The sequence below is a fragment of the Blastocystis hominis genome, assembly GCF_000151665.1.
Source record: "Blastocystis hominis, Singapore isolate B (sub-type 7) whole genome shotgun sequence assembly, scaffold_4".
Lineage (NCBI taxonomy): Eukaryota > Bigyra > Opalinata > Blastocystidae > Blastocystis > Blastocystis hominis.
Window position 1 is genome coordinate 832,093 of NW_013171849.1, and position 27,328 is coordinate 859,420.

General features: G+C 43.4%; 8 protein-coding genes across 8 annotated transcripts; 5 read left to right on the forward strand and 3 right to left on the reverse strand.

Annotated features, from left to right (window-relative positions):
* Window positions 1–1,401: 1,401 nt before the first annotated feature.
* On the forward strand, window positions 1,402–2,435 carry GSBLH_T00006728001 (uncharacterized protein; the record flags this gene model as incomplete). Its single annotated transcript, XM_013042691.1, has 6 exons — window positions 1,402–1,422; window positions 1,456–1,563; window positions 1,594–1,653; window positions 1,685–1,864; window positions 1,897–2,341; window positions 2,383–2,435. The coding sequence occupies 6 exons, from the start codon at window positions 1,402–1,404 to the stop codon at window positions 2,433–2,435; spliced, it is 867 nt and encodes a 288-aa protein (XP_012898145.1).
* Window positions 2,436–2,510: 75 nt separating this feature from the next.
* Window positions 2,511–3,770, forward strand: GSBLH_T00007166001 (uncharacterized protein; the record flags this gene model as incomplete). Its single annotated transcript, XM_013042692.1, has 2 exons — window positions 2,511–2,832; window positions 2,863–3,770. The coding sequence occupies 2 exons, from the start codon at window positions 2,511–2,513 to the stop codon at window positions 3,768–3,770; spliced, it is 1,230 nt and encodes a 409-aa protein (XP_012898146.1).
* Window positions 3,771–3,806: 36 nt separating this feature from the next.
* GSBLH_T00003872001 (Enoyl-CoA hydratase) lies at window positions 3,807–4,372 on the reverse strand (the record flags this gene model as incomplete). Its single annotated transcript, XM_013042693.1, has 2 exons — window positions 3,807–3,949; window positions 3,979–4,372. The coding sequence occupies 2 exons, from the start codon at window positions 4,370–4,372 to the stop codon at window positions 3,807–3,809; spliced, it is 537 nt and encodes a 178-aa protein (XP_012898147.1).
* A 1,843-nt stretch (window positions 4,373–6,215) lies between these two features.
* Window positions 6,216–7,382, forward strand: GSBLH_T00003873001 (Biotin carboxylase; the record flags this gene model as incomplete). The annotated part of the gene is made up of 6 exons (XM_013042694.1): window positions 6,216–6,353; window positions 6,385–6,474; window positions 6,504–6,625; window positions 6,655–6,802; window positions 6,832–6,941; window positions 6,974–7,382. The coding sequence occupies 6 exons, from the start codon at window positions 6,216–6,218 to the stop codon at window positions 7,380–7,382; spliced, it is 1,017 nt and encodes a 338-aa protein (XP_012898148.1).
* A 959-nt stretch (window positions 7,383–8,341) lies between these two features.
* GSBLH_T00003874001 (Pyruvate Carboxylase (subunit ?)) lies at window positions 8,342–8,606 on the forward strand (the record flags this gene model as incomplete). The annotated part of the gene is made up of 2 exons (XM_013042695.1): window positions 8,342–8,449; window positions 8,481–8,606. The coding sequence occupies 2 exons, from the start codon at window positions 8,342–8,344 to the stop codon at window positions 8,604–8,606; spliced, it is 234 nt and encodes a 77-aa protein (XP_012898149.1).
* A 7,406-nt stretch (window positions 8,607–16,012) lies between these two features.
* Window positions 16,013–16,793, reverse strand: GSBLH_T00003875001 (uncharacterized protein; the record flags this gene model as incomplete). Its single annotated transcript, XM_013042696.1, has 5 exons — window positions 16,013–16,284; window positions 16,314–16,447; window positions 16,478–16,571; window positions 16,602–16,669; window positions 16,702–16,793. 5 exons carry the CDS (start codon window positions 16,791–16,793, stop codon window positions 16,013–16,015), a joined length of 660 nt encoding a protein of 219 aa, XP_012898150.1.
* Window positions 16,794–16,952: 159 nt separating this feature from the next.
* On the reverse strand, window positions 16,953–17,609 carry GSBLH_T00007167001 (uncharacterized protein; the record flags this gene model as incomplete). Its single annotated transcript, XM_013042697.1, is given in 4 exon segments — window positions 16,953–17,027; window positions 17,041–17,310; window positions 17,341–17,418; window positions 17,451–17,609. 4 exon segments carry the CDS (start codon window positions 17,607–17,609, stop codon window positions 16,953–16,955), a joined length of 582 nt encoding a protein of 193 aa, XP_012898151.1.
* A 4,169-nt stretch (window positions 17,610–21,778) lies between these two features.
* Window positions 21,779–27,305, forward strand: GSBLH_T00003876001 (uncharacterized protein; the record flags this gene model as incomplete). The annotated part of the gene is made up of 2 exons (XM_013042698.1): window positions 21,779–26,941; window positions 26,970–27,305. 2 exons carry the CDS (start codon window positions 21,779–21,781, stop codon window positions 27,303–27,305), a joined length of 5,499 nt encoding a protein of 1,832 aa, XP_012898152.1.
* Between the last annotated feature and the right edge of the window lie 23 nt (window positions 27,306–27,328).

Consider the following 27,328-nt stretch of genomic DNA (forward strand, 5'->3'; position numbering starts at 1 on the left):
ACAATCAATCTCGAAACGTTATGATTCAGTTCTTTTAACTCTTTATCATCCTTAACTGTTATCTGTAATTCATCATTTTTACCATTATTGGGTCTTGTAGCTGTAAGGCTCTTCAATATAAAGCGAATACTCTCTTTCATTCCTTTAACGTACCATCCATCATATAAATCTGTTCCTAACTGTTCTTTTCCATTAAGCCAATTACCTTCACGAATTGCTACTCCAGATTCTTCATCAATCAAATAACCCTTCCCATTGCGCAAACAGGATCCATTCAAAAAGCAATAACCTCCAATATATACAGGAACTCGATGTAACAAGTCTAGATTACTGTTTTCTCTATATTCGATCATTTCTTTTTTGTCAGCCTTAAATTCACGTATGATGCGAACTAATTTGTCTTTTTCCCAATATCCCATTATCTTTTCTTTACCAGTATCTCTATCATACTCCATTCCATAGCCATGCCGATTCATTTCATTATCAAATTCTCCTCGATAGAGATATTGTTCAGTTGCGTTTGGTGTCCCTCCTGAGCCCCCAAACATAGAACCTGACCCTCCATGTGTATTTTTAGGATTTGGATTCTGATTATTATTACCGAATAATCCGCCTCTATTTTGGACATTCGTTGTTTTCTCTTTACTCTTTTCTTTACCTTGAACTGTCATTGTTAATCTATGTGGAGTGTTCTTTATCAACCGAATATCATCAGTCCCTAATATGGAACCCCAGTTTTGTTTCTGTAAAGCCTTTCCATTTGAGTATTCAGTTATTCCATGGACACGTTGGCCGTCTTGTACTATCCAAGATAATGACAATATTCCTCGATCAAATAATTGGCAATAACCTTCATTCGTCCCATTGCTTATTTCACAAAGCAAGTACTCATTTGAATGGCTCCCCTGGAAGTATTTTATCTGGTACTGCTTTCCGTTAACAGTTATTTCTCTAATATCGCCATGGATATAATTATCGAGCAAATATCGAGATTTCTGTATTTCCTCTGTTCGGCCTGTATGTTATGTATTCAATCTACTCATACCTTCCATTCTTGTCACCAATATTAACAAATAGTAGTTATGTGCCAAATCTCTTTTTCCACATTATTCTTGTACACAAGAAATAGAACCTTAAAATATTTAAAGAATATCAAGATACACCACACTCCACTATATAGAATAGTTTTCTCCACCCTTCAGAGACATGTTAACAAACAGAGACCTTCGGGATTCTCCCAAAAAAAGTGACTTTATTAGTTGTCCATAAAACTTATAGTGACATGCCGATTTATTGATTCGTAAAGTAACTGTAAATGTTGTGTTAAAAGTGTAACTTTATCATATATAGAACATATTATTGTTTTTTATAAAATACTTTTGTAGTTGATTGTTTATAGTAATGGCAGGAGATGGGAGAGAGGTAGGAGAACGAGGGTTGACATTTACTCTTTAGAGAATTATTTCTGAAAAAGAAATTGAATCCAAATCCGCTCCACTTGGACTAGGTCATGTTGGAATTGTAAATAACTCAAATATGTGTTTCTTTAACTCAATGTTACAAGTAAGAAAAAATACTGGACCTGTAAACTAGATAATATCCCATATTCCACAAATTGTAGTGGGTTTTCTTCAAAACTTGAATTCTACTGATGTAAGCCTCTCCCCAGCATTTATTATTTTAGATCCCTTCAGACACTGATAATAGGCATGAAAATGATATAGTCAGTGAGTATAGACGTTTTTTGTATGACCTGTGGAACAATCGTTTGAGAACGGTAAATCCACAGGCGCTAGTGGTTTGTATGAAAAATGAGTCAAGAATATTGTGTGATTATGAGCAACATGATTGTGCTGAGTTTTATGTACTTTTTTCTCTACTCTTGATATCTCTCAGACTTTGTTTCTCCAACTGCTTATAAAGGAATTAGCATCCTCTTCGGGTGACCCAAAGGTGATCCTGAATCAACTGTCCAGTTCGGAAACGACAGCTGAAGTCGTTTGGAACCACTGCAACTCATTCTACAATAATTTCGTTTTCTCGAGTTTGTACGGCCTTCGCTCCTCCTCGTGTGCTTCCATGCCGTACGAAACTTTCAACTGCCTAACTCTGCCTGTTCCTGAAGTCGACATCCATGTAAAAGTGAACGTTTTTATTAGCGTTCCGTGTATTTTCGCAACCGAACAGAAGAAAGAGGGTTTGAAGTACAAAGAAATCGCTCAGAAGAGCGTGGTTTGCATCCTGGAGCCTCAATCCATGTGCGAAAATCTTTACGACCAAATGGCTGAAACCCTCAACAAATCAAAAACTGAAATCGATTTGATTCTGTGCTGTCGCGAGAGTAGAATCAAAGTGGTGTCTTGCGACTTCGGTGAATTCTAGGCGCGCGTTTTGCAATACTCCGATCCACAAATGCTCGTTTTGAGCCACATTAGTCCCTACTGCTTTCTTCTTTGCGTTTTCGTACTTCTCATCCTGCAAATTCACTCGTTTAGAAGCCAATCCCAACCATGAAGCCGATCATGATCCAATTCGACAGCTGGCGATTCGTGAAAGAGTACGTGGGATACGTTTCGAGATACATTTCGTACGGATTCCCTCGCTTTTTGTACTGCTATCCGAGCGGCAATTTGGATTGGATCGTTTCGCAGATCGAATCGCTTCTTCTCCCCGAATATCGGCAGCATTTCGATCTGTTCTATCCACGAATCGAGAAGTTGTACTCGGTCATCGTAAGCCAGTACTTATCAGAACCCTCCAAGTTTGTCAAACAAGAAAACACATTAATAAGTCCCAGCAAACGGCAAAAAATCCTTAAATTATCGCTGCAAGGTAGTCTTCGATCGAATTCTTTTCCGGTAGATTTCATGTCGTGGAATTCGACATCGCCTCGCCTTCCTTTATTCCTCAAAGATCAGTTTTTATCAAGAAAACTACCAGGTCCGTGGTTCTTAAACGTGTTTCGCAAGGATCAATTGAAAGAATGCGTGAGTTCGTTCTTCTCTTTCTCCGAAAATATCGACCAGTTCTCCGTTCTCTTCGATCTCGATGATGGTGCGACCAAATGCATTCCATCGACTCCCGAAGCCGATCAGAAGCGAGCCAGCATCAAGAAAATGATCGCCGATTCGAACCCATCTCCGCTTTGCAATCTTCTTCCCATCGACGATGAGCATCTCAGTTCGAAGAATAGTATTTCCTTGGAGAAGTGTCTGCAGAGCTCGCTCGCCATGGTGCAGAACGCGGAGAATGGACAGGCGGAAGAACAAGGGAAATGGCGCGTGTATTACCTCCCTCCTTATCTAACCCTTCATTTGTCGCGCAGTACATATCACACGTTTAAAGACTCGCAGTGCAAATGCGATGCGAACTCAAATTCGAACTCGAACTATTATGTGCAGTATAAAGTACAGACCAAAGTGGACTATCCGTTGAGAGATCTCGATATGAATCCGTTCGTGTTTTCGGAGAATCCACGAAGGGAGTATGTGTATGACTTGGTGGGCGTGTGTTGCCATTCGGGGCAGACGGATTGTGGGCATTATTATACGTTTTGTAGAGATAAGGAGGAGAATGGAGAAGTGAGTTGGTGGAAATATAACGATGAAATTGTGATGCGTGTGAAGGAGTCAGAGGTGATGACGATGAAGGCTTGCATGCTTGTTTATGAGCAGAAAAACAAGGCTCAGTACACGATCAAGCAAATCAGAGAACTCATTCAAAAGTCCATGGCAAAGCCAATTTTAGAGCATGAATCAGAGGCTAGTTGATTGTTTTTAAATTATTGATTTGGGTTGGTTTGGTTGCTACACACAAACAGAAAAAGAATGTCGCTTCACCACCTCCGTGTTGGCCAGCGCTTCCTCGCACGCAGGCGAAGCGAATTGAGCGCCAAAAATGCGGCGTTCTTCTTCCAACAATTCGCTCGAAATCGTGCCCATTTCACAGTCTATCTTTCAAGCTTCGCGTCATTCCTACTTGCAACCATTTGCTTTATGGCCTGACTGCTCGTGGGATTATATTGTGTAAAATCAAACAAAAAGTGTTTCGCTCCCTCCATTCCATCGCCCGTCACAATATCGTCCACCAGCCCTAATTCGAAGGCTTTCGCTGCAGAGAGCTTCTCTGCTCCCAACATAACGCGCAGAGCGGATTTTCTACCAATGATCTGCGTTAAGCGAGATGCGCCGCCCCAGCCTGGGCAAAGTGACAAACTATTGTGGATAAAGCGAATGTAGCTTTTTTCCTGGCTAACCATCACGCGGAAGTCCGTGCTGGTCGAAATCTCCGCACCTCCACCAATAGCGTAGCCTTCGATAAGGGCAACGCTGACAAGGCCGAGGCGACGCAGCCGGGTGAGCGAGGTCTGCATAAGGAGGTTTAACTCCAGTTTTTCAGGAGTTTTGTGGACATAGCTACAATTGGGAATTGTGGGCGGAAGTACCGCTTTGAAGCGAGTAGGTCAAAACCAGAGCAGAAAGTGTGATTTGCTCCGCGGAGAATCAGAGCATTTCCATCTTTCCACTTTTCGAGAGTGTCAATATGATTAGCTAGATCTACCATCATTTTCTCTCTATGTGGAATGGACTGGGAATAGGTACGTCATCGCGTTTTTCTTAGGAACGTTATTTAACGTCAAAATCGCGATCTTTCCATCATACGAAAGATCTACAGAGCCTTCGTTCGCTAGATATTACGCAAATCGCAATCAAACTACTCCTAGAGGCAATTCGCTTCTTGAGTTCGTTGTACTGAGTCTCTGAAATGCCAGTAGGCAGATAAAGGCATCGCTAATCGATGAGCTTAAGTGAAGGGTAATACGGCAAAGGAAGGAGAAACAACACGACGGAGAGAAGAAATCATATCGAACAAACAATAAAAGCACAAAATGCAGGTTTGACAAACTACAATTGTGATAACAGGGAAACAACAATCTGCTTCTCTTTGATAAACGTGTTGTTTTCTAAGACTCACCGCTCTTCCCATCCCTTACTACAATCACTGAGAAAAGACGAGAAAAATGAAGCAAACTGCTGACGGTTCTGACATAAAAGCTTGTGAATGGGGACCGTCTTTTTAGGGTTCACAACGAATAGCTAGAAATGATTTTTGCATTCAGAGAAGCCACTTTGAAAACCTGGAACGCTTCCATCTGAATCGATTGATAGGGAGAACACAAATGCTGCATTACCAGCATCAACGCTTCGGATTGCTCTAAAAACGCGATCGTAATATGCACATTCATCCTCTCGTGTAAGATAGAGTAGAGTAACCGAAGACTCAGAAGCACCGTAATGTAATCACTGCTGCTAAGCAAGCGCAGCATCCACGAACAGAACTGTACAATCAGTACTCAAACAAACAGCTACATATTGAAAAAGGGGCTCTCCCGGGTTGAGGAGAGTGGAAACAAGGGCACAGTTTTGGCTGAAGAGATCGTTTAGGATGGACAAAACGTCGCAAGAGACGTGAAAGTAGCGGCTGCGAGAATGAATGCGAATGAGAGGATCCACTAAACTAGGGTGGGAGAGGATTTTCTCGTGGATGGCGTTTTGTTTGATACACTCGCGTAACAGTAGACCTAGGTGGGAGCTGAGCTCGTAATGAGAATATCTAAGTGAGAGAGCAGAGCAGAGCAAACAAGGAAATGAGCTGGTAAAGAATGTCGCTTCCTTCCTGTGAGAGCATGTACTGAGACGAAAAACAGGCGAAATCACAATCGAGCAAGATGGAAAAAACGTGTACGAAAACTGTTCGCTCCTACCGTTTGTGAAAAACAATAAAACGAACTTGGACTTGAAGATATGGAAAAGACGCAAGAATTTGAGGAATCAAATGTGAGCGAATGATACACTCGGAGAGTTCTTCACACTCCTCCAGTTGAGGATCCGATTCTCCCTAAAAGAACACAAGATGGAAAAAAGGTAAACTTTCCCTAGTAAAAACGTTTTCATTTGACAGAACCGTTTGTGTAACTACACATTACGCCAACGAAAAAGCTAGGTACAAGTCGCCCTTTCGATGGAACGATACCGTTAGAAATACACTCCAATTCGTATAGGCAAGCTGCCACCAACACAGGTGGCGTTTTATGGATCCCCAACACGCGTTTGATCAAGTCCATGAACAATAATATGGAATGAGGGAGATTAAAGATAAACTTATGACTTTGATACGAATTGTAAAAAAGCCTAATTCTCTCTTATCATTTCCAAATGTTACGCTTTTCCAAAGTTTTGATTGCTAACCGAGGAGAGATAGCAAGCAGGATCATCCGAACGACAAAACAAATGGGGATTAAGTCTCTGGCGATCTGCAACGAGATTGATAAGAACTCTCGCTATGTCAAGGAGGTTCGAATGTGAATGAAATGTCAGATTCTAGGCAGATGAAGCCGTTTATGTTTCCGATTCTTCGAACGTTTTCCTAGATATCGACAAAATAATCGAGATTGCAAAGAATAATAAAGTAGATGTAGGCATTATTTGTGCTGTGGAGACCAGGCAATTCACCCAGGGTACGGATTTCTCTCTGAAAACCCCGAATTTCCTAAGCGATGCAAAGAAAACGGTATCAAGTTCGTGGGACCGTCCTATGAAACCATGCGCTTGTTGAGTTCGAAAAAGTGGTTATCTCCTAACGATTTAACAATAGAGACGCAAAGGAACTAGCACAGCGTTGTGGAATCCCCACAATTCCTGGCTATTCCGGTTCTGACCAATCCACAGCTCGTCTCCTCGAAGAAATCAACAAAATCGGTTATCCGGTGCTTCTCAAAGCCTCCATGGGTGGCGGCGGTCGCGTACCCCCTCTCCCATAATTCTTCTGTAGGGCATGCGAATTCTCTCCGACTCCAACTCCAATCAACTCGCTGAAATCATCTCCAGCTGTCGCAACGAGGCCGAAAAGCACTTCGGCGACGGCCATCTCCTCCTCGAGAAGTACCCTTTTCCCCGTTTCTCCGTTTCTCCAGATTCCTCCCTCGCACACGACACATCGAGATCCAAGTCTTCGGCGATTCTCACGGCGACGTCGTCCAGCTCGGCGAGCGCGAGTGTTCGCTCCAGCGCCGCTACCAGAAGCTCATCGAAGAGTCTCCCTGCGTTTCTCCATTTCTCCTTTTCTCTCACTTGCAGTTCTATCTCTCCGACGAAGAACGCTCGCGTCTCTACTCCTGGGCTCTCACTCTCACGCAGCAGAGCCACTACGAGGGCGCAGCCACCGTCGAGTTCCTCTGCGACGCCGCTACGCGCCGCTTCTACTTCATGGAGGTCAACACGCGGCTCCAAGTCGAACATCTCGTCACGCAGTGCGTCAACCAACAAATCGACCTCGTCGAACTCCAGCTACGCGTCTCACCGCGGGAATCCACTCACTCATAGATCGCACAGGGAGAGTCTCTCCAAGAAATCGGAGTTTCTCCGTTTTCCACGAAACCGTTTCCACGGTTCGACGCCTCCATTTATAAACATGGGCTTCAGGCCGGGCGTTTCGCCATGGAATGCCGCGTTTACAACGAAGATCCCGCCAAGTGGGTTCCACGTTTCCACTTTTTTGGATAGTCACTTTTTACCGGGAGATGGGTTCCCGCGGTTATGTAACGCGGTTTCGGACCCCCACACCCAAATCGAGAACAATATTCCGTCTTCCCCCGCGGCAACCGCCTTCGACCCGCTTTTATTGAAGATCATAACCGCGGGGAACTCGAGAAACGAAGTAATCGAGCGAATGGAGGCGGCGCTGCGTCGCTGCGTCGTTCTGAACGTTCCAACGAATTCGCAGATGCTTCTGAACACGTTGAAACTCCCGAAATTCCGAAGTGAAGGCGCCGATAGCCGATTGGTGGACGAATTCCCGCGGGAATTGATCGAAACGAAGGAAATGAGCGAATTCGAAGTGCTTTCTTCGCTTGCCGCCTTTTTGTTTGCTCGGATTCCCCGCGGAAATTCACGTTGCTTTTTTTGGCGCCTTTGATGCAGAAAATCCGTGGAATTCGATTCGGTTCTTTAGCAATTCCGCGGTTTTACCGCGGTTTGGGCGGACTTCGATCAATGGAATTCCATTCGAATATCGCTTGGAACCCACCCAACTCGCCGTTCGATCCCCCGGAAAACCGTGGGGAACCGCGACTCCGGTGGAGTGGCTAGGCGAAGAAAACGGGGAACTGCGTGTTCGTGTGGGGAGCGAAGTGGTGCGGAATTTGGTGCGTGCGGACACTCCAGAAATAGCGCATATTTTCCCGGTGAGCTGTACGGATCGATTTTCGAGTCTGCGATATGATGTGAGCGAGGAGGAGACGGAGGGAAGAGAGATAGAGCAAGCAACGAGCGAAGGTGCGTCGATGATTACATGTCCGATGCCTGGTTCGGTGTGTCGTGTGCTTGTGAAGAATGGGGAGAAAGTGAAAAAGGGGGATATTGTGGTCGTCATTGAGGCGATGAAGATGGAGGTGGGCGATGAGGAAGGGAATGGGATTGTAGCACTCGATCACGGCGCCACGCGATGGGGTTTTGGAAATCGGAGAGCTGGCAGAGAAGCAGTTTTTGAAGAAAGGGCAGTCAATTTTCCGAGTTATTTTTTATGTTTGTTGGAAAAGAGAGAGATAAAACCAAAGGCAATAGGAGGTTCAGTGAATGAAGTGGGAGGATCACTTTACAATATGTAGAAGTGATTAAACATGAGGACATAGAAAAAAATGAGTTCTACTTGAGAAATACATTAATAACCGATTCAGATCGATCACAAAGGCTCCAAAGCAGATACTGTCGTTATTGGTACAGAAAGACATGGAGTGCTTCTATTACGTGTTGTTTGTGAAGAGACATCGTATTATCATACAATTCCTCAAGAATTGCTGTTTTTACGTAGCAAGTTGTTTCTTTGGAGAGTATTATTCAAATACTTCGTGAAAGTATTGCCATTCACGTCTGGATTCATTTCATCACATCTATTCTACTTAGAACTACATTTCATAGAGGTCTCACAAATCTTTATTTTGTATTCTATTTATCATTATCTTATGCTCTTTTGTATTATACAGCTATATACAACTATATATATTGACATAGTACAAAACTTGTTTACTATCTCTATTGTCATTTCATTTCATTTCATTTCAATTCATTTCAATTCATAGATGGACTGTCTATATCAAAACTCGAAATACTTCAGTTCATTGTTTCTACTTCTAACATATTCCAAAACACTCCAAAACACTCCAAAAGCATATATTCTTCGTTATCATTCATCTAGATTCACTCTTCCAATACAACGCTAAGTTGGTTGTTTTTCAGTCTAAATGGATTATAACTATCAGATTCTTATCTCTAAACATTTGGAATGGTTCTACGTCAAATTTAGAACCAAATTCCAAAAATCCAGAATTAGGAACAAAACGGTTCTCCAATAATCGATGCTGTTAACGTTCGTTAATTTAGAGGTTAGATAGAATTGATGATGAAAGCGATCATTTTGTTATTGGTTGTTTCACAGCTAATTAATGCGTTTCCTGCATATACCTGTGATAGAGAAGGTTTTTCGAAGTATCTCGAATCTTATCCCTCGAAGTGTGGAGAAGATTGTGAAAAATATATAGAGTAAGAAATGAATCGTATTATGAGTAGTAGAGAACGTTTGATGATTTGGGAAGAAAGTTGCTTCGAAATCGAAAGAAAAGCAATCTACAGAAACTATCCTATGAATTTTTCCATTCTGTCTGACTTCAGCAACGATGATCTGGAACAGTTGATGACACTCGGAATAACATACTCTAGAGAAGGTTCCTATGCTGATTCGGAAGATATTACTACCGGTTCAAAGTCAATCAACATCATTCGTCGCGATTTGTGTTCTGGAGCTGAGAAATATTCGATTTCCAATTCGAATTCTTCTTCATGGGCAAGTGCCTTGATTCTTGCTGCAGAAACTGCATTGCGAAATGAAAACTATCATGAACAACTGTCCTTGTCCTATGTTCTTCAATGTCTTCCCCAAACTCAAGAAATCCAACCTAACGATGTTACTCCTTCGGATATCATTGCATTTGTGAGAGAGAAAGGACTGATGAGCGAAGCGGTGGCTGGATTGCTCGATGAAAACGAGCTCTGTTCAGCCAATACTCCCAAATTCTATTTTGATATAACCAGAAACGATATTCCGAACAAGAGTGGATTGATGAACTTCATTGCTGAGGGAAATCCTGTGATTGTGCTGATGGCTCTCGATCTGATTCGAATGAAGACTGTGAACGATGTGACAGGTGATGATATTTATACTGGCGGTGCTTATCAACCTTCTCTGTATGGTGTGATGAAGGGATACGATGAAACAAAATGGACTGTGACATTCAACGTGGTACCTTGCGAGAATATCGAGATGAATCTTCCTGTTACTGATAATGATACAAATGCAAACTATGCTGGAATTGCTGGATATGCGATGTCGATCAAACTGAAATCAGTACCTCCAGAAACCGTTTCTTATGATACACAAGATGACATAGATACGATTTCCATGAGTGTTTCCGAACTGCGATTCACACATTATGATCCTAGCGATGTTACAGTATTAAACATTACTTATCACTATCTGCGAAGTTTGACTCTCGAAGATTATACATTCCCGAATGTTTTCACGTTTACACTAGATTGTCCTATCATCGAAAATATCAATATAAGTGATCGTTGCTTTTCTCAATCGGTATCACGCAGATTGATAGATATGGATGGATACTTTGGTCTGAACACTCCTCTATTGATAAATATGGTTGTTGGAATTCAGTCCTTATTGAATTTCTTTGTGATGTCTGTGACTCAGATTAGTTCGGATTTCACATTGGAATTGGGTGCAAATTCGTTGAGTAACGTAACACGCGTTGAATACAAAGCTGATGTCTCGATAGAAGTAGTACAACAAATTCAAACAACGATCGAGAAGAACGAAGGACATGAAGGAAGTGTGGAAATTGTACCGGTTGATCCTATTCCTACTACAGAAACTCCTACTCTTCCAATTCCCACTACTTTCCTACCTACCACTCAGCTTCCAACTACAGTAGTTCCTACAACTATTGTTCCAACCACTCAGCTTCCAACCACCCAACCTCCTACTTCTCAGCCTCCTACTTCTCAACCTCCAACTCCCACTCCTACTCCTACTCCTACTCCCATTCCAACTACTCCCACTCCGACTCCTACTCCTACTCCTACTCCTACTCCTACTCCTACTCCTACTCCTACTCCCATTCCAACTACTACTCCTACTCCTACTCCCATTCCAACTACTCCCACTCCGACTCCCACTCCGACTCCCACTCCCATTCCAACTACTCAACCTCCTACTACAGAAGTACCCACTACTCAACCTCCTACTACTTTATCTCCATCCACTCAATCTCCCACTACTTCAATATGTCCCCTTGGTGAAACATTCTATTCGATCGAAAGATGCTATGGATCCAATCCTGATACTTATGAAAACATGATAATGTACTATGGAAATGGGCAAACTAAACTCCTGACTTTGTCTTATACTTCCAATAGCACACAGATTGTCACTGGATGTATTAAACCACAATTAATGAGAATATATTTGGAAGGAATCAATAATGGATGGAATGAAGATTCTTATTTTGTAATTCAGAGCGAATTTGGAACAAGTGAGAGAATCTCATTAACCGGAAAACTCTCTACATCTATGTTCTTCCATTTCTCTTATGGAATCCTGCCAGAAACTATAATATCAAATTGTCAGGACTATTATGACTTAGACAATTCTCCCAAGATCCTTCATATCGATAGTAAAGCATGTAATGATGAAGATATCTTAACATTTTCGATCACAAACTTCCCTGATTTGATATATTTATGGATTGAAAGTTCCAACTTCAAAAATGTGAGTACTTTCGAGGTTCGCGATAACACTCATTTAGAGTACATATATATCCAAGATAATGCATTCACACATACTTCAGAATACGATTTGGAAACTTCTGAAAACGAGACAAGATCCAAATCATTCCACATATTGAATTGTAATGAATTGATATCAATTGATATTGGACAATATAGTTTCAATGATTTTGGAGGCGAATTTGAATTGAAGAATCTACCAAAATTACAATTCATCAATATTGGATCTATTGGAAATTATTATTATTCCTCTAATTTCTATTATAGTTCATTTATAATTCGAGGTATTTATATTCATTTCTATATTCATTCATTTCTATAGATCTACCTAGTCTACAAACGATTACAATAGGTGATGAGGCATTCCGTGAATCGAAAACAATAATCGAAAGTATTCAATTTTCATTTCTATATTCATTCATTTCTATAGATCTTCCACAATTACAATCTATTAATATTGGTTCTTTTGCACTTAATAATGTATATTCATCTAATTCATTATTACAAATGCGAAGTAATAACAATTTGAATATATAGAATTCATCAATTAGATCTTCCAAATCTAACATCCATTACTTCACGGGGAGAAAGTTTTGAATATCCTAATACAGTAATATTAGAAAGTATATCGATTATTCGAATATTGATCATAATTAGATATTCCAAATGTTCATAATGTCGATTTGCCTGATGCATTCCAGAATGTTAATAATGCAGAAATCAACAGTATGAATTGATATTTCTAAATTTGATTCCATTTAGATGTTCATTATGAATTAGCACAATATTTCCCTCAAATCACTTATTCTTGTGATTTCATTCAATCCATTCCTTCTTCTAATTCTTCAATCATTTTACCTAATTGGACTTGTAATGATCATAATTATACTACATTTGATTTCTCTCGATTCACAATTGTTGAATCAATCGAAATTAGAAATGATAGTTTTGGTTTCGTGAATACATTTAGAATTGATGGATTGAACAAATTGAATTCATTGAAAATCGGAATCAATTCATTTACTCAAGATAAACATAGTGGAAGTACTTCTGAAAACGAGACAAGATCCAAATCATTTCACATATTGAATTGTAATGAATTGATATCAATTGATATTGGTGAAAATAGTTTCAATGATTTTGGAGGCGAATTTGAATTGAAGAATCTACCAAAATTACAATACATCAATATTGGATCATTTGGAGATTATGATTTTTATTATTCCTCCTCTAGTTTCTATTATAGTTCATTGATAATTCGAGGTATTTATATTCATTTCTATATTCATTCATTTCTATAGATCTACCTAGTCTACAAACGATTACATTAGGTGATTATGCATTCTGTGAATCGGAAACAACAATAATCGAAAGTATTCAATTTTCATTTCTATATTCATTCATTTCTATAGATCTTCCACAATTACAATCTATTAATATTGGATATGGTGCACTTAATGGCGGATATTCATCTAATTCATTATTACAAATGCGAAGTAATAACAATTTGAATATATAGAATTCATCAATTAGATCTTCCAAATCTAACATCCATTACTTCACATGGATACAGTTTTGAATATCCTAATACCATCATATTCGAAAGTATATCGATTATTCGAATATTGATTATAATTAGATATTCCAAATGTTCATAATGTCGATTTGCCTGATGCATTCCAGAATGTTAATAACGCAGTAATCAACAGTATGAATTGATATTTCTAAATTTGATTCCATTTAGATGTTCATTCCAATCTTGCTGATCTCATTCACATTGAATCGACATAATTGAAAAGACATTATCTTAGGCCTGATAAGAATGCTGAATGAATGAATGACCTTTGCTGTTTGTTAATATCTATTATTTTTATTATAATCTGAATAACTAATATTGTGGAAGAGATATCTGGATATAATGGTTTAATATAAAATAGCATCTAATCAACAAATGAATCTCTTTGATTTTGGATCAAACGATAAGAGAGTGTTGATAAATAGATTATAGTATGTACAGATTTCTATTGGAGTTATTTTGTTCCTAATTAGTCTGTATGCTTACAGATAATTGATGTATTCCGTAATATAATAGAATCCCTTTATATATGGTTAAGATTATATTCAGTAGTGATATTAACATAATCATTATTGTAATAGGAATGTATAGATATGCATTTACACATATAGACAGCATTTCAGTTTTGCTGTTTTGATGTAGTTTATTTATTTGCCATCATATAATACAGCTCTATATTATGCTTTATTCATGATATTGTTCTGATTAAGGATTTTAAAGGAATATAAGACTATATGACAATGTCTGTTCTGGTATTTGGTTAATAGAGTTATTTCTTTATTTATACACACACTGCTCAAGATAAAGAATCTTTTTTATTTATTGATTTTTTAAATATTCACTTCATTGTCTTTGCTCTTATTGTTTTATATTGCATTATGTGATCTTTGTAATTATTGGATGGGTAAGCATACTCATTAAAATACTTTGTCACTATATGTCATTTATTACTATATTATGTCGTATTCTTTCTGTTTTATCAATTATTTTTGTGTGTAACACTCTTTACAAAATCGATTATCATAATGTTTGAATCATAACACATACTATATACGAATAAGGAACATCGGTCTGTATCCATTTTTGCATACTTCTTTGTGAAAAAGTCAACTAATGAATGCAATATATTATCTCTCACACTGTTATTGTTTTCATTATTTTCTTTCTGAATATGTGGCAGGTGTTTTTTTATTAGAATAGGTTTTATATCCTTCTGTTTGTAATTATTGGTTATTTATAGTGATTTTTTATGAAATAACAGAACTATAACGTTTTTATTATTTTGTACGAATCAAACTGAAATGAAACTGGAATATCTTATAGCTATTACTTATTATTCCTGAAATGAATTACCTTACTCTATAATAATTCAATCTATTGAGTGTGCAGGATTGCGTTTCCTCTACTTTAATGCACAATAGAACTACTACCGAATCGGGTAATACAATTATTTATAATTATTATATGTAATAGTCACGTTCGTTTTATACTATATTTATTTCAATTCACCCTTATTCTCCTGTAGACATTTTTATGTCAAAGCAGCCGATTATTCCTCTTCACATATTTGTTTATTATTGATTGTGTATATTTATAAAGATTTCTGATTTGTATTGGAGTTAATGCAGAGTGTTTCTTATTCGTGAATCTATATCGTTCTATTTCTTGTGTTCTTCACTCTATATTACAAAGGAATCTATCTGTTGAGTATTATACTGGTTTCCATGTCCCTTTCTACTTTCCATATCACATTTTGTGCTCCAAGTAAAAACATATAGTATATACTTCTTTGCAAAAGGATGTGTTAACTATTTTCTTGAGAAAATATCGTGTCAAGGTACTAACCAAACTGTATTAACCTCAGTATCATTTGTCACAACTCTAAATTCGTTATATTTTTCATTTCAGCAGTTCGGCATTCTCTCTTGGTGTATACGAGTATGAATTATGCATGAACTTAAAACGTACCATTCTTGTCCATTATGTGTGCTCCTCTACACTAATCCACCTACTCCCTTCCCTTTCTGCCCTCCTATCATCTCATCATGACTAAAACAAACACTCATCCACAACCATTCCAATCCTCGCAAGTCCTTCCATCCTCCTTACAAAATCACACAGTCACACCCCTACACATCACTCACCCAATCCTCCCTCACGTCTGACTCACCCTCACTCGGAGCGAACAACACAAATCCCTCAGAATGAGTAAACTGATACTCTCTATCGTCGTCATCGTCGTAATCTTCTTCCTCGTCGTCATAGTCTTCCTCTTCCTGTTCCTCTTCCTGTTCCTCTTTTCCTTTTTCTTCTCCTTCTCCTTCTCTTTCTCCTTCTTCCATCGAATTCTGTCCTGCCACGTTCTCCGGCTGGAACGGCTGCGCCGGATCTTCGAACGAATATTCTTCAGAAGGCTGCGACACGCTTTGCGACACCACTTCTTCCGATGGACCCGCCGGCTGCGTCCCGTTCTGAGCGTTGTAGTAGGAATCGATCTCTGCTTGCTGCGCGTTGACTTCTTGGGTGTCTAAAAGTGAGGATTTTTGGAATTCCAAAAACAGCGGAGATTTGGTGCGAATTGGTTGAGGAAGTCTTGGAGAGGGCGGAAGTTCTGCGATGTAACGAGGTCGAATTGGTCGGCAAAGAAAATGAAATGACAAAGACTGAACTGGAACTGATCAAGAAGACTGAGATGACGGAGGAGCGAAATATGGCTGTAGTAAATGTGCTCGTATACGCGGAGTATTCGGCGGAATATATTTTTCACTTTGTCCAAATAATCACGAGGAAATGGAACATCTGGGAATCACCGACTTTTTTCTACGTACTTGGCTCTGTGGGAAAGAGACTATCATCTTGCAAAAGGCCCAATACCCAACTAACAAGGTATTCGATGTATGTATGGGCAGGAAGTCTGGTAGGCTTCCTGTACTTATACTTGTCCGTCCAAAGAAATTCGTATCTAGTTCCTCACTTTGCATCAAGCACTTACACTTTTCCGGCAGACATCACAGGACAAGAATATACCGTGCACTCCTCCTTTACAGAGTTGTATATCATTATAATATCATTATAGAAATCAATTGCTAAAAATGAGGACAAAGTGGTGCAAATACTGTGTACTGCAATCCACTCATTGGGATCAACACCATCAGGACATACCACGGCTGCCTGAATGCCTCCTCTAAAGTTCGTACAAAAGAGGAGTACAATTACTTTAATAATGTTTCACTTGCAGTTTGGTGGAGGGTATAACGTAGCGTGCCACTCTTGTGTGTTAGGGTTCCATTTGAACTGTAGGTACTCATTCTTATTTTTTAATCTTACAAAGCCAATATATGTCTGATAGAACGAATACTCTAACCAAATCCCTAAGCAGGACACAAAAATAAAGCAATCTTTGGGTACACCAAAAGCAAAAACCCTCAAAAATGGTAATTCAGAACAAACATACAAAAAAACACCGATCACGACTTCTTTCGGTCTTCAATATCCTGCAGAACGTCTTCTGCCTTCAGCATGTACTCAAATCGGTCAAGACCCTGCACATCAAACATCGAAAATGACGCTCACTCCCTCCGCGTCTGCTCGCGCCTGGTAGAGAATTGCGAGGTTCTTCAGCGTGGTAAGCGTAGATTTATGGTTCTTTCCGCACGTCTGAACATTATCAGCACCCATCGACCTCACATCTTCGTATATTTGGAGTGCTTTGTCGTAGTAAATCGCAGCCTCGTCGTAATCCTCCATGCTTTTGTACATCAACGCCAGGTTGTTTAATCCACAGGCATAAACAGGATGGTTCTCGCCGAAGTGGCTTTTAATGAGCTGCACGTCAAAACACAAAAATGAAAATACAGATAAAGCCTCTTGGGCTACGACCAAGCCTTCATCGTATCTCTCGGCTTCGTAGAGTTCGTTTACTTTGGCCTGTTTCTATTTGTTACAACGAACGATGCCATTTTTACCTCTTGGATTTGACTCTCGATGTCCATAAACAATTTATGTGATTTTTCATCAGTTGCGATATACTTGTCGATCTCCAAATCCTCAAAATCTGTATAGGGATGAGGATTGTCATTTGGTTCAGGAAGATCACCCGGTCTCTTTATATTTGAATTGGCCATGCCTTTGCTATCTAAATATAACGCTTTTCCTGTGTTTCCTACTGTCTGTGTGAATGCTAAACGATTTGGAACGATAAACATACGGAATGAGAAACCTCCTTCTCGCTGACCCCTGCGTGTACATCCGAATTGATTTATATTGCAATGTACAGACGCAGGGTTTCCAAACGCTGCGAACGACTGTACGCTCAACAGTACCAAACACCTTGGTGAAACCAAACATTTTGCGCTGCTATGGAACCTTAGCGATTGGATAAAGCGTAATTGGAGAATTCTAGAATTGGAACAAATGGCACAAAAACGCACTTGTTTTTCTCTCCTTTATGCTAGTCTTATAGGTTGTGAACCTTTGCTCTAATCAGACCGAGCTTAGCTCAGTTGGTAGAGCGTTAGACTGTAGTGGCTGCTTCGCAGCAATCTAAGGGTCGCTGGTTCGATTCCGGCAGCTCGGACTTTTTTGTTTATTTCTAGGCTGTGAAATAGGCATTCCGTTGAATTGATTGTGCTGAGTCTATATAGCTTGCTTTGAAAAGACGTTTACGTCCATTTCTAGTAAGGGTAGTGATTCAGATTTTTGTTTCATATTGTTTTTGTCAACAATTTGAGTTATTCTATATTGAACTCAGGGAATGATTTCTCTGTCTGATGATTTTGACTGTATTGGAGGGGAAGGATGGTACAATGTAAGCTGTGCATATCTCGATGCCATATTTAGCTACGTCGCTCAAAGGATTTTTTAATCAATATTCCAAGGGCGTTATTTAGCGACAATTCGATCATTGAATCTGCTTTTCGCAAGGATGCTTCCATCAGTTTAGGAAATATTCAGAATATACGGTTATCGGAAAGAGATCGAGAGGAATGTGGGTAATTCTACGTTTTGTTTGATATTAGATTTCGAAGCAGCTAGATTATTTGTTCTTCGCGCAAGCTCTGGTATTTTGGCACAAAAACACGACCAAAAGTACGAGCTGTCTTCTTTTTATGTACTCTTGTTCTTTTATGACGATTTCAGGAACTATCGCTTCTGGTTCATGCTTCTTCGCCATACGAAGAAATGTTTGTTCGTCGCAACGCTATTCTATTATTTCTTCAACGGTAGCTCTCTCACTCTGTACTCTATTTGCAGTTTATTGCGCTCTGCTCAGATATCACACGGCTCTCTCCGTCCTGCCTACCCAGGCTCACCGACTTGCTGTACATGCGGGTATTCATCATCCTCTTTTCGTGTTGCTAATCTGTATAGAAACATTCCTCACTCCGAATATTGTCCAGCTCATGATGTATACGACACTGAACGCTCCTGTATGCCCTTCTCTCTCTCTCTTTATCCTCAGTCTTCTACCCTCGCTTATTCCCAGGCGATCGAGTCGCGCGTGGACCTGACTGGCAATGGGGAAACCAGGGAAACGGGGAGGAAGGCGAGGTGATCGAGGAGAAATCCTGGAAGGGAGTGGAGGGCTGTGCGGTGCGCGTTCGATGGGATAACGATGATCAAAACGTGTATCGATACGGCGCGGAACACTGTTACGATGTGATTTTGTGCCTTTTTCTGTCATGGTGCGAATGTAGAGTGAATCCAATGCTTCGCGATGATTTTGTTCCGGATGGCGGATTTGATGCATGCTCGGAAGGTAGCAGGGAGAGACTGGAGCACTGAACGGTAGTGTCATGGAGTGCGTATTGCACGCATTATTTATCCTACGGCGTTTACAAGTCGCACGGGTTTTTCGCGGGGAAGTTTTCGTGCGCACAACTGAAGTCGTTACTTCCGGACTTCTCAATAACCGCGGTTCTGGATGGTAGTGGTTCTCTTTGAATTCGAAAATAGAGTCGGTGGCGAATGCATCCATCACGCTGCTTCACGAGATTTTCGAGATAACGGAGAAGGAATTCACGGTAAGCAGCGCGGCAACTCTCCGAATTAGCAATTTATCAAGCAGGATTCGCAGCGAAATTCGGTGTTTACTCCCTCGAAAGAGAGTGGTCGCATTCTCAACGAGGTGCTCTTCCCCTTCCAGGTCTATCTTCTCTCTCAGGCCGAAGGCGATCTCACGCACTCGCGTACTGAATCCGTCATTCTAGAGGAATACTTGAAGATTTTGTTCCACGCAGCGGTGCGGTTTATTACGAGTTCCATTACGCGGGTTCTCGAATCTGAATGCGTTTCCGATTTAATGATGTCGCTTGAAGCGACCTTTCTGAACCACCTGCTTCTCTATGTGTTGTCTCGATTATATTTGGGCGAGTTCTCGTATCGGATTTCCGATTTAATGAATGTCGCCATCGACGAGCTCGCCTTATTATGGGGAAAATTCATCTCGTTATGTAGGATCGAAGCCTCCTCGCTGGACTCGATCTCCATTCCGTGGGATCCCATCTACAGCGCGAGTTATGGCACATCGATCCAGGCTTTCCCTTGGTATCTCTCTCTGTTTAATTTGATCGTCTCTGTCTCCACGTGCTATCATTACTCATTCCGCTTGAACAATCTCGTGGAGACCCGAGAAGACGTTCGATTTCTCCTCGAAAGCTATCTGTTCAGCGGTGGTCTCAACGAATCGGACCCCCATTTCGATTCGTCGAGCGCTGAAAACGCGCCGCTGCCGATGAGCACGCGTCGTTTCCTCTGCGGTGTGTTCGATAATGAAGTGGCGGAATACGAAATTCTTCATCAATGGCTGGATCAATGGAAACCAGAACCGGCGTGGCGTCGCAAGCGACAGCCGATTCTCGTGAATTTCGAGTTGAAATTGTTCATCACGCTGGTGTCGCTCTGTGGATATGGCGATCTCGTAAAAGACATTTTCATCCAATTGGAAGGTTTGCGTTTTGTCTTGCTATGCATTCTAGAAAACGATCAAGTCGATTATCCGTCTGAGATCATCATTCTTTGGCGTTATGTGCTGCGAATTCGAGAGTTTCTGCGCCATAAAAAACAAGAATTCCAGTCCCAACATCATCTCTCGATTCCTCGCTCCTCCTCTGTGATCACCACCAAAGGATCCGGTCTGCAGCTCCGCCAAGCCTCCGATCACACCAATTCGACTTCGCTGCACTCCAGCGGAAGTCTGAAACGCCTCATGACCTTCTCAGCGATCTCGCAGTCGCCTTCGTTCAGAGAAAACACGGTGGTGATCGAATCAAAATCGCCGAAGCTCCACCAAACACTGTCGTTCCGCGCGTCTGCGAAGGAATTGAGCGATCAGTACGCTGCGGAAGAGGGGGAAATGCAGTTCCCCGCGTCTTTTGAAGACTTCGTGGATATTTTACTGCAGAAGCTGGATTTGCTAATGAACATTAACGAGCCATGGGATTTGAATGAAGACGAATCGGACGAATCGGACGAGATTGTGAGGAAGGGGAGAGAGCGAATCATTCAGTCGCTGATCAAAAACAATTCGGTAATGGTCGATGAGCGAGGCGTCATTCCGCAAACACGAGCTGATTTGATTATTTCGTGCGTGGATAAGTTCTTGGTTCATTCTTCCACCGTCTCCGTTCATCATCTGCGCGATTCGCTGAAGCGTCGAACCGAAAATGCGCGGAATAAAAAGCGAATCTTCGACGAAGGATTGCAGTTTATGCAGATGATTTCCCCGTTTCCACAAGCGTGCCGGCTCTTTTTGCTTGGCGTGTTCCACGAAATGAACGAGTTCTCGACGCTTTATGAAGGCGGATATCACGCTGGAAGACGAAAACGCGAGGGAAGCTATGGAATTGATTATTTGGAGAACTGTGAAGGCGCATCGCATCCCGTGATGAAACGCCTCATCGAATCGTTGTGTCTATTCTGTGAATATTTGAAGAGTGAATTCGATCGATGTGTTGAGAATCTTCACTGGCGATTGGGAGGAGCGATCGTGTGGTTTTTGGCAACCATCGCTTCGCCCAAACTGCCGTATTTCGCAGTGCGGCTCAACCTTCTTTCCTTCCTGGAATCAAACATTTTGCGATTGAACAAATGGTACGAAGTCACCAACGGCTACTCCAAGGAATTGCTCATCTCGCCCGGGATTTTCTGGGACTCCACATCGCAGAATTCCATTTCGTTGGCGTCTTCGCATTTCCACAGCTATCTCGCCGAGCTTCATTTAAAGAAAATCGACCCCTCTTCGATCACCATTCCAGGCATTTTCCCGTCCGCCGTTCTTTCTCTCGCGAATGAAATGCGTCTTGCCTACTCTATCCTGCTCATACAGCAATTCTCGGACTATTTCTCGCGCTCACGTTCCAGTCCTGCCCAGAACACAGACACTCTATTCAACTGGACGCTCACCGACGTTTCCAATTTCTTCGTGCGGCAAAGCCTTCCCTACCTGGCCGACACACAGCAGCAATTCGGCCAGTTCCTGCGGTTTTTCACGCGGATGCAGCGCATCACGCGGGAACGCTGCGAATCCTGGCAGCCGTTCGCGCCAATCAGCTACAGGAACAATGATACAAAGATCAATATGTACACGTGCGTGAAGGTTTTCGATGCGAAAAACACCATGCAGGGCATGATCGCTACGGATATGCTGATCTCCGCCGCGGAGGGCGTGCTGAGTTCCTACCTCGCATTGATGCTTTTCATATCGAAAACGCGTGCGGCTGCGGTGTTGCCATGGGAACAAAACGGAAATCTGATCTGGGAAATGGTGTATTTCTCGCCGCGCCACCAGAAACTCGCGACGATGCTTCTCCAGTCCATCATTCCCTTCACCAACTACATTCCCCCGGTTTTCAAGCCTTCCACTTCTCTCTTCTACGAAGTTCCGCCGGGAACCCCGAAAGCGGACTCCATTCGAAGGAACCCGCTGCTTCAGCCGCCTCTCTTCCCTCAAGAGAGTGCTTCTTCCTTCGAGAAACGCGAAGCCTTCGTGTATTATCTGCTTCATCTCGTGTCGCACGAGGATTGCTGCCCTGCTGCATTGGTGGGCGAGCGATCTTCGTGTGTGTTGTGCTGCTCCTTCTTTCCCTTCATCTACAACACGCTCTGTCCTTCCTCGCCCGCGTTCCAGCATCCCAACAAGGCCGAGTTCTTCGCAGAAGTGCTGAACACGCAAGAAAAAGTCTTCGTGGGTCCCTGCAAAATGCACATTCGACCGGATGGACACACAGCCTCCTTCTGTTCGCTTGTGTTCGCAGAGGAAATCGTGTATCTCCTCCGGTTGATGCTTCGTCAGCCCCAGTGGAACCAGTTGATGATTTCAGTGTTTCAGAATATTCTGGATAAAACGCTGCAGCAGCTTCAAAGCGAATCAGATATTCGAAGCATCGAAGATCGAGATAATTATGGATTTCACGTGATTCTGCGAAGTCGATCGCCGTGGTTCTGTATGGGAACCGCGGTTCTGAAAGTATTGGGAGCGATTACTCCGCGAATGTACGCAGGGTGTCGAATTCGAATCCACGAATTCTTAATGGAGGGAGAGAACGAGATTTCGACACTCATTCAAACGGCGTATCAGAGTCATGGAACGGGATCGATCATTCAGTACCATCGATCAATGAGTGAATCGTTGGTTTTACTCGACAAAATCGAGACGCCTCAGTTCATTAATAACTATGTGTTCGATGTGGTGGATCGAGTCGAGCCTCCTCGCGACGATCTCAACGCATTCCAGCATTTGTTGCAGCCCATTCAGCAGATCATTCAGCGCATTAAATTGAATTCGGAGTTGTTCGCTTTGCCCACCGATTCGATGCCTTTCTTCAACACTGCCGATCTACCGTTAGCGCCTTCCGAGTTGCAGAACGCCATTCTCTTGTTGTATTGTGTGCGTTGTGTGAATCATCTTGTCATCGCAAACGATTCGCTTGTATCGCAGATCACTCCCGAGACGCTCCAACGATTAATTCAAATCGCTGTGCGGCCACTTCCATGCCGAGTTTCGATGAACGCGCTGATTATTCGCCAGTATTTCAACTGGTTTATCGAATACGTGATTGACACATATCCTGGATCTTGTCGTCTGCTTCCGATGGAGCTGCAGACAGAAACGTTCCAGCCCGTCGAGGATTTGTTCCAGGCGGATTTCGGAGTGGGGAAGGACGATTTGGCGGAGGAGGACGAAGATTACGACAAGCCGACGATCATTCGAAACGAGAAGCGAATGAAAATGGCGGAGATGTTGGCTCGGACAACGCAATGTTCGGTCGAAGCTGCGTATCGCGTCTTGCTGAGTTTCAACGAGGACTATGCGCAGTCGCAGCAGTTTATCGAGAAGCACACGCAGGAAGAACGCGAAGCTTTGTTTGATTCGAGTTTGGAACTGCCGACGTTTTCGCAAGGAGTGAGCGATGAATCGGTTCTTTCGGATTTGGAGCTGGGAATCCGCAGACAGCAAGTGCCCTCGAGTGGATCGGAGCGACAAGTCACCAATGCTCTTTTGTCTACGATCTTGCCGCCCTTCTCGCGACTTCAGCATATCAACCAGAGCGATCTGAAGAACCAGAGCGGAATGATCGGCGTTGTCGCGTCGATCACGTCCAAATCGGTTACGTTTTCGCCTGTCGCTGAAACGGGAGTGATCACTTCGTTCGATCTGGCATCGGCCACGCTCTCCATTCTCAACTCCAACAGCGGGATTTCGGAAGAGAAGAAGTTCCCCGTGGAGTCGCTCGCGCTTCACAAAGACCGCTTTCTCTACTTTTTGGGGAATGTGAAGTTGGTGCGAGGCACGGTGGGTCGAATCTGCACAGTTCTCTCCATTAAATTCATTCGCGAATTGCTGATCTGCCTCATCTACTACGCCAAACTTCATCAAATCGACGTTCTGTCCGCCTGGCCAATCAAAAGCGACGAGTTGATTCAACTCTTCAAATACACCTACGTCACCTACTGCAACAATCTCATCTTGAAGCCTTGGAAGCACAACCACGTGACTTTGGTCAGCTGTCTATTCCGCATTCTCAAAGAAAACTTCAAGCAGATCGTGTGGACGTCCTCCCATGGAAGCGATCTTCTCTCTTCGCTTACTGCTGGATTGTGGACTGGCTCTTCGGTCACGCTCTCTCATCCCTGCGTGCCTCGCCTCCATCGCAGTTATTCCGATCTTCTCCATTCATCTGCGTCCTCTTCTTCGATTTCCGGTCCCGCTCTTGTCGAATTCGGTCGAACCGCGTCCTCTTCCGAATATCGCGTTGTCTCGCTCCACCCCAGCAAAACTCGCGTCAGCTACTACGACCGCGTCATGCTCCCAGCCGCTGCGGGTCTACGCGTAGTCTTCGACAAGCGATGCTGTCTCGACACCGATAACGCCTTCCTCACATTCTATCGCGACGAAAAGCACACGCAAGTGATCGCTCGTTTCACGGGCGGTCCTTCCAACTTCTGCTCGTTCACTGTGCGCGGCAGCACGCTCCGATTCCTCTATGAAAGCAACATCCACGCGCAGCCGACGTGGGGCTACGCGTTCGTGGTGCAACCCTTCGAGAACATTCAATGGGGAGGCGATATGGAGATTCCAATATCGCCCTGCTTCGATTGGAACTGCCTCGCGTTGGATCTCGTTCTCCACATCTCCAAACGCCTCGCGAATCCGCCTACTGAATACTTCCAGCGCGTCTTCTCCAACTTACTGACCTATTTACGAACGGCCGGACTGCCCTTCAAATCGACCATCGTGGAATTGCTGATTAAAATGCTGCATCTCTGCATGCCATTGGCGAAACTCCCGGATGTGAGCGGATTGTACAAAGTGGTGATGGATTACTGCGAGGGAATCGACGAGAACTCGATGGTTCCCGAGCATTTGCCGCTTCTAATCGAGTTCTTAACGTCCTGCCGACTGTCTCTGCAGCTCCATCAAATCTATGAAAGTCGGTCGATAGATCCGAAAAGTGGAAACCAGCAAATTCTCTATTATAACAATTTCGTCCAGACGGAAAGTCCTGCAACCGACTCCCTCCCAGCCAAATCAACCGACGCATCCGTAAAGAATTCGCCGTCGATCCTGATCTCTCCGTCGTCCTGCAGTACGATTTGCACGTGCGTCGAAACGGTCTATGTTCTGGCCACATGTCTATTCTACCAATCCATTCCGCCGCCTTCCTTCCTTTCCTTCTTTCTCACCTCCTGCAATCAGCCCGTTTCCCAGACGTCTCTCGACCAAATCACCGATTGCTTCGCGCGGTTCACGCGTCGACTCGATCTCTCGCTCGTCAGCGTTCTCGAGCAGCACTGCAACGCCAGCGACACCATGCTCACCTTCTCTCTCCTCGACTTTACTCTCAGCGAAGACGACAAAGCGCGCCATTACGGACTCAATTCCTTCTCTCGTCTCGATATCCGGCTTCGTCTCTTCTTCCTTCAATACTTCAACGCACAGCTCCAACGCATCGTTCATTTAGTCGACCTCGGTCTGCCCCGCGAGAGCGGAATCATCACACTTGGCCGCATCCTCGCAGGCCTCACCGGCTATATCTTCGCCCCCGTCAAAGAGCACGTGCTCGCTCTCACCATTTCGCAGACAGTTTATCACGGAAAGGACTGCTATCCCGTCGTCGAGCTCGATAATCGCCGCGTATTCACTGCCATGGAGCGCGACGCGCTGCCGTCACGTGGCAGCGACACAGAAACACAACACGCGCTGAGTTCGCAATGCACTTTCGCGCAGCTCTTCCGCGAAACGCGCGATATCCCCGTGGAAGTGCTTCGTGCGCCGCTCGATGGCCGTGAACGCTTGCTGGCAGTGAAGCTGAAGGGAGAGCAAGGGTTGGACTGGGGCGGAATCTACCGCGACACGATCGAACGGTGCATCGACGATCTGTTTTCAGACCGAATCGATCTGTTTCTGGCGTGTCCGAACGCGCGCGAGCCGAACAGTCCAGGCGAAATGAAGTATCTGCCGAACCCAAAATACCGCGAGAGCAGCGACGCGCTCGCGATGTACAGCTTTGTGGGGAATCTGATCGGGATCGCGCTGCGGACGAAGCAGCGAATGGCGTTCGAACTGTGCAGCGCGGTGTGGAAAACGATCGTGGGAGACGTGGTGACGATCGACGATGTGGATAGTGTCGATCACGCGTTCGTTTCCACGCTTCGCCAAGTCAACGAATTCACGCAGACCGACGACTCCGAAGACTTCCAAGAGCTCTTCGTGCTGACCTTCTCCGTTCTCGATTCGGCAGGAAACGAGGTCGAGTTGATGCCGAGCGGATCGCAGGTGCCGGTAACGTATTCGAACCGATCGAAGTTCTATCAGCTCGCGTTGGAATCGCGACTCACCGAAGGGAAACAAGCCGCCGAAGCGATCGCTGCGGGCGTGTACGCGTTGGTTCCGCAGCGAGCGCTGTCGCTATTCACGTGGGAGCAGTTAGAACGTGCGGTGAAGGGAGAGCCGGAGGTAGAGATGAGGAGGAGATGCGATGTAGATCTCGATCGATGCGCTGAAGCTTCACACGGTGTATATTGGGTGGACGGAGCGGCATGAAGTGGTGCAGCGGTTCTGGAGGGTCATGCGAGGGCTGAGCAATAAGGATCGAAGTCTTTTCTTGCGGTTTACGTGGAGTCGGTCGCGGTTACCGAAGAGTGACGACTGGTCGAAGCCGTTTAAGCTGTGTTATAAAGATGCGACGGATGAGATGCTGCCCGTGGCGCATACGTGCTTTTTTCAATTGGAGTTGCCGCAGTATTCGAGTGATGCTATTATGAGAGAGAGGCTGCTCGTGGCAATCCATTTCGGAGCAGGAGAGTTCATGTTACGATAGGGTTACTGATTTGTTTGTTGGAT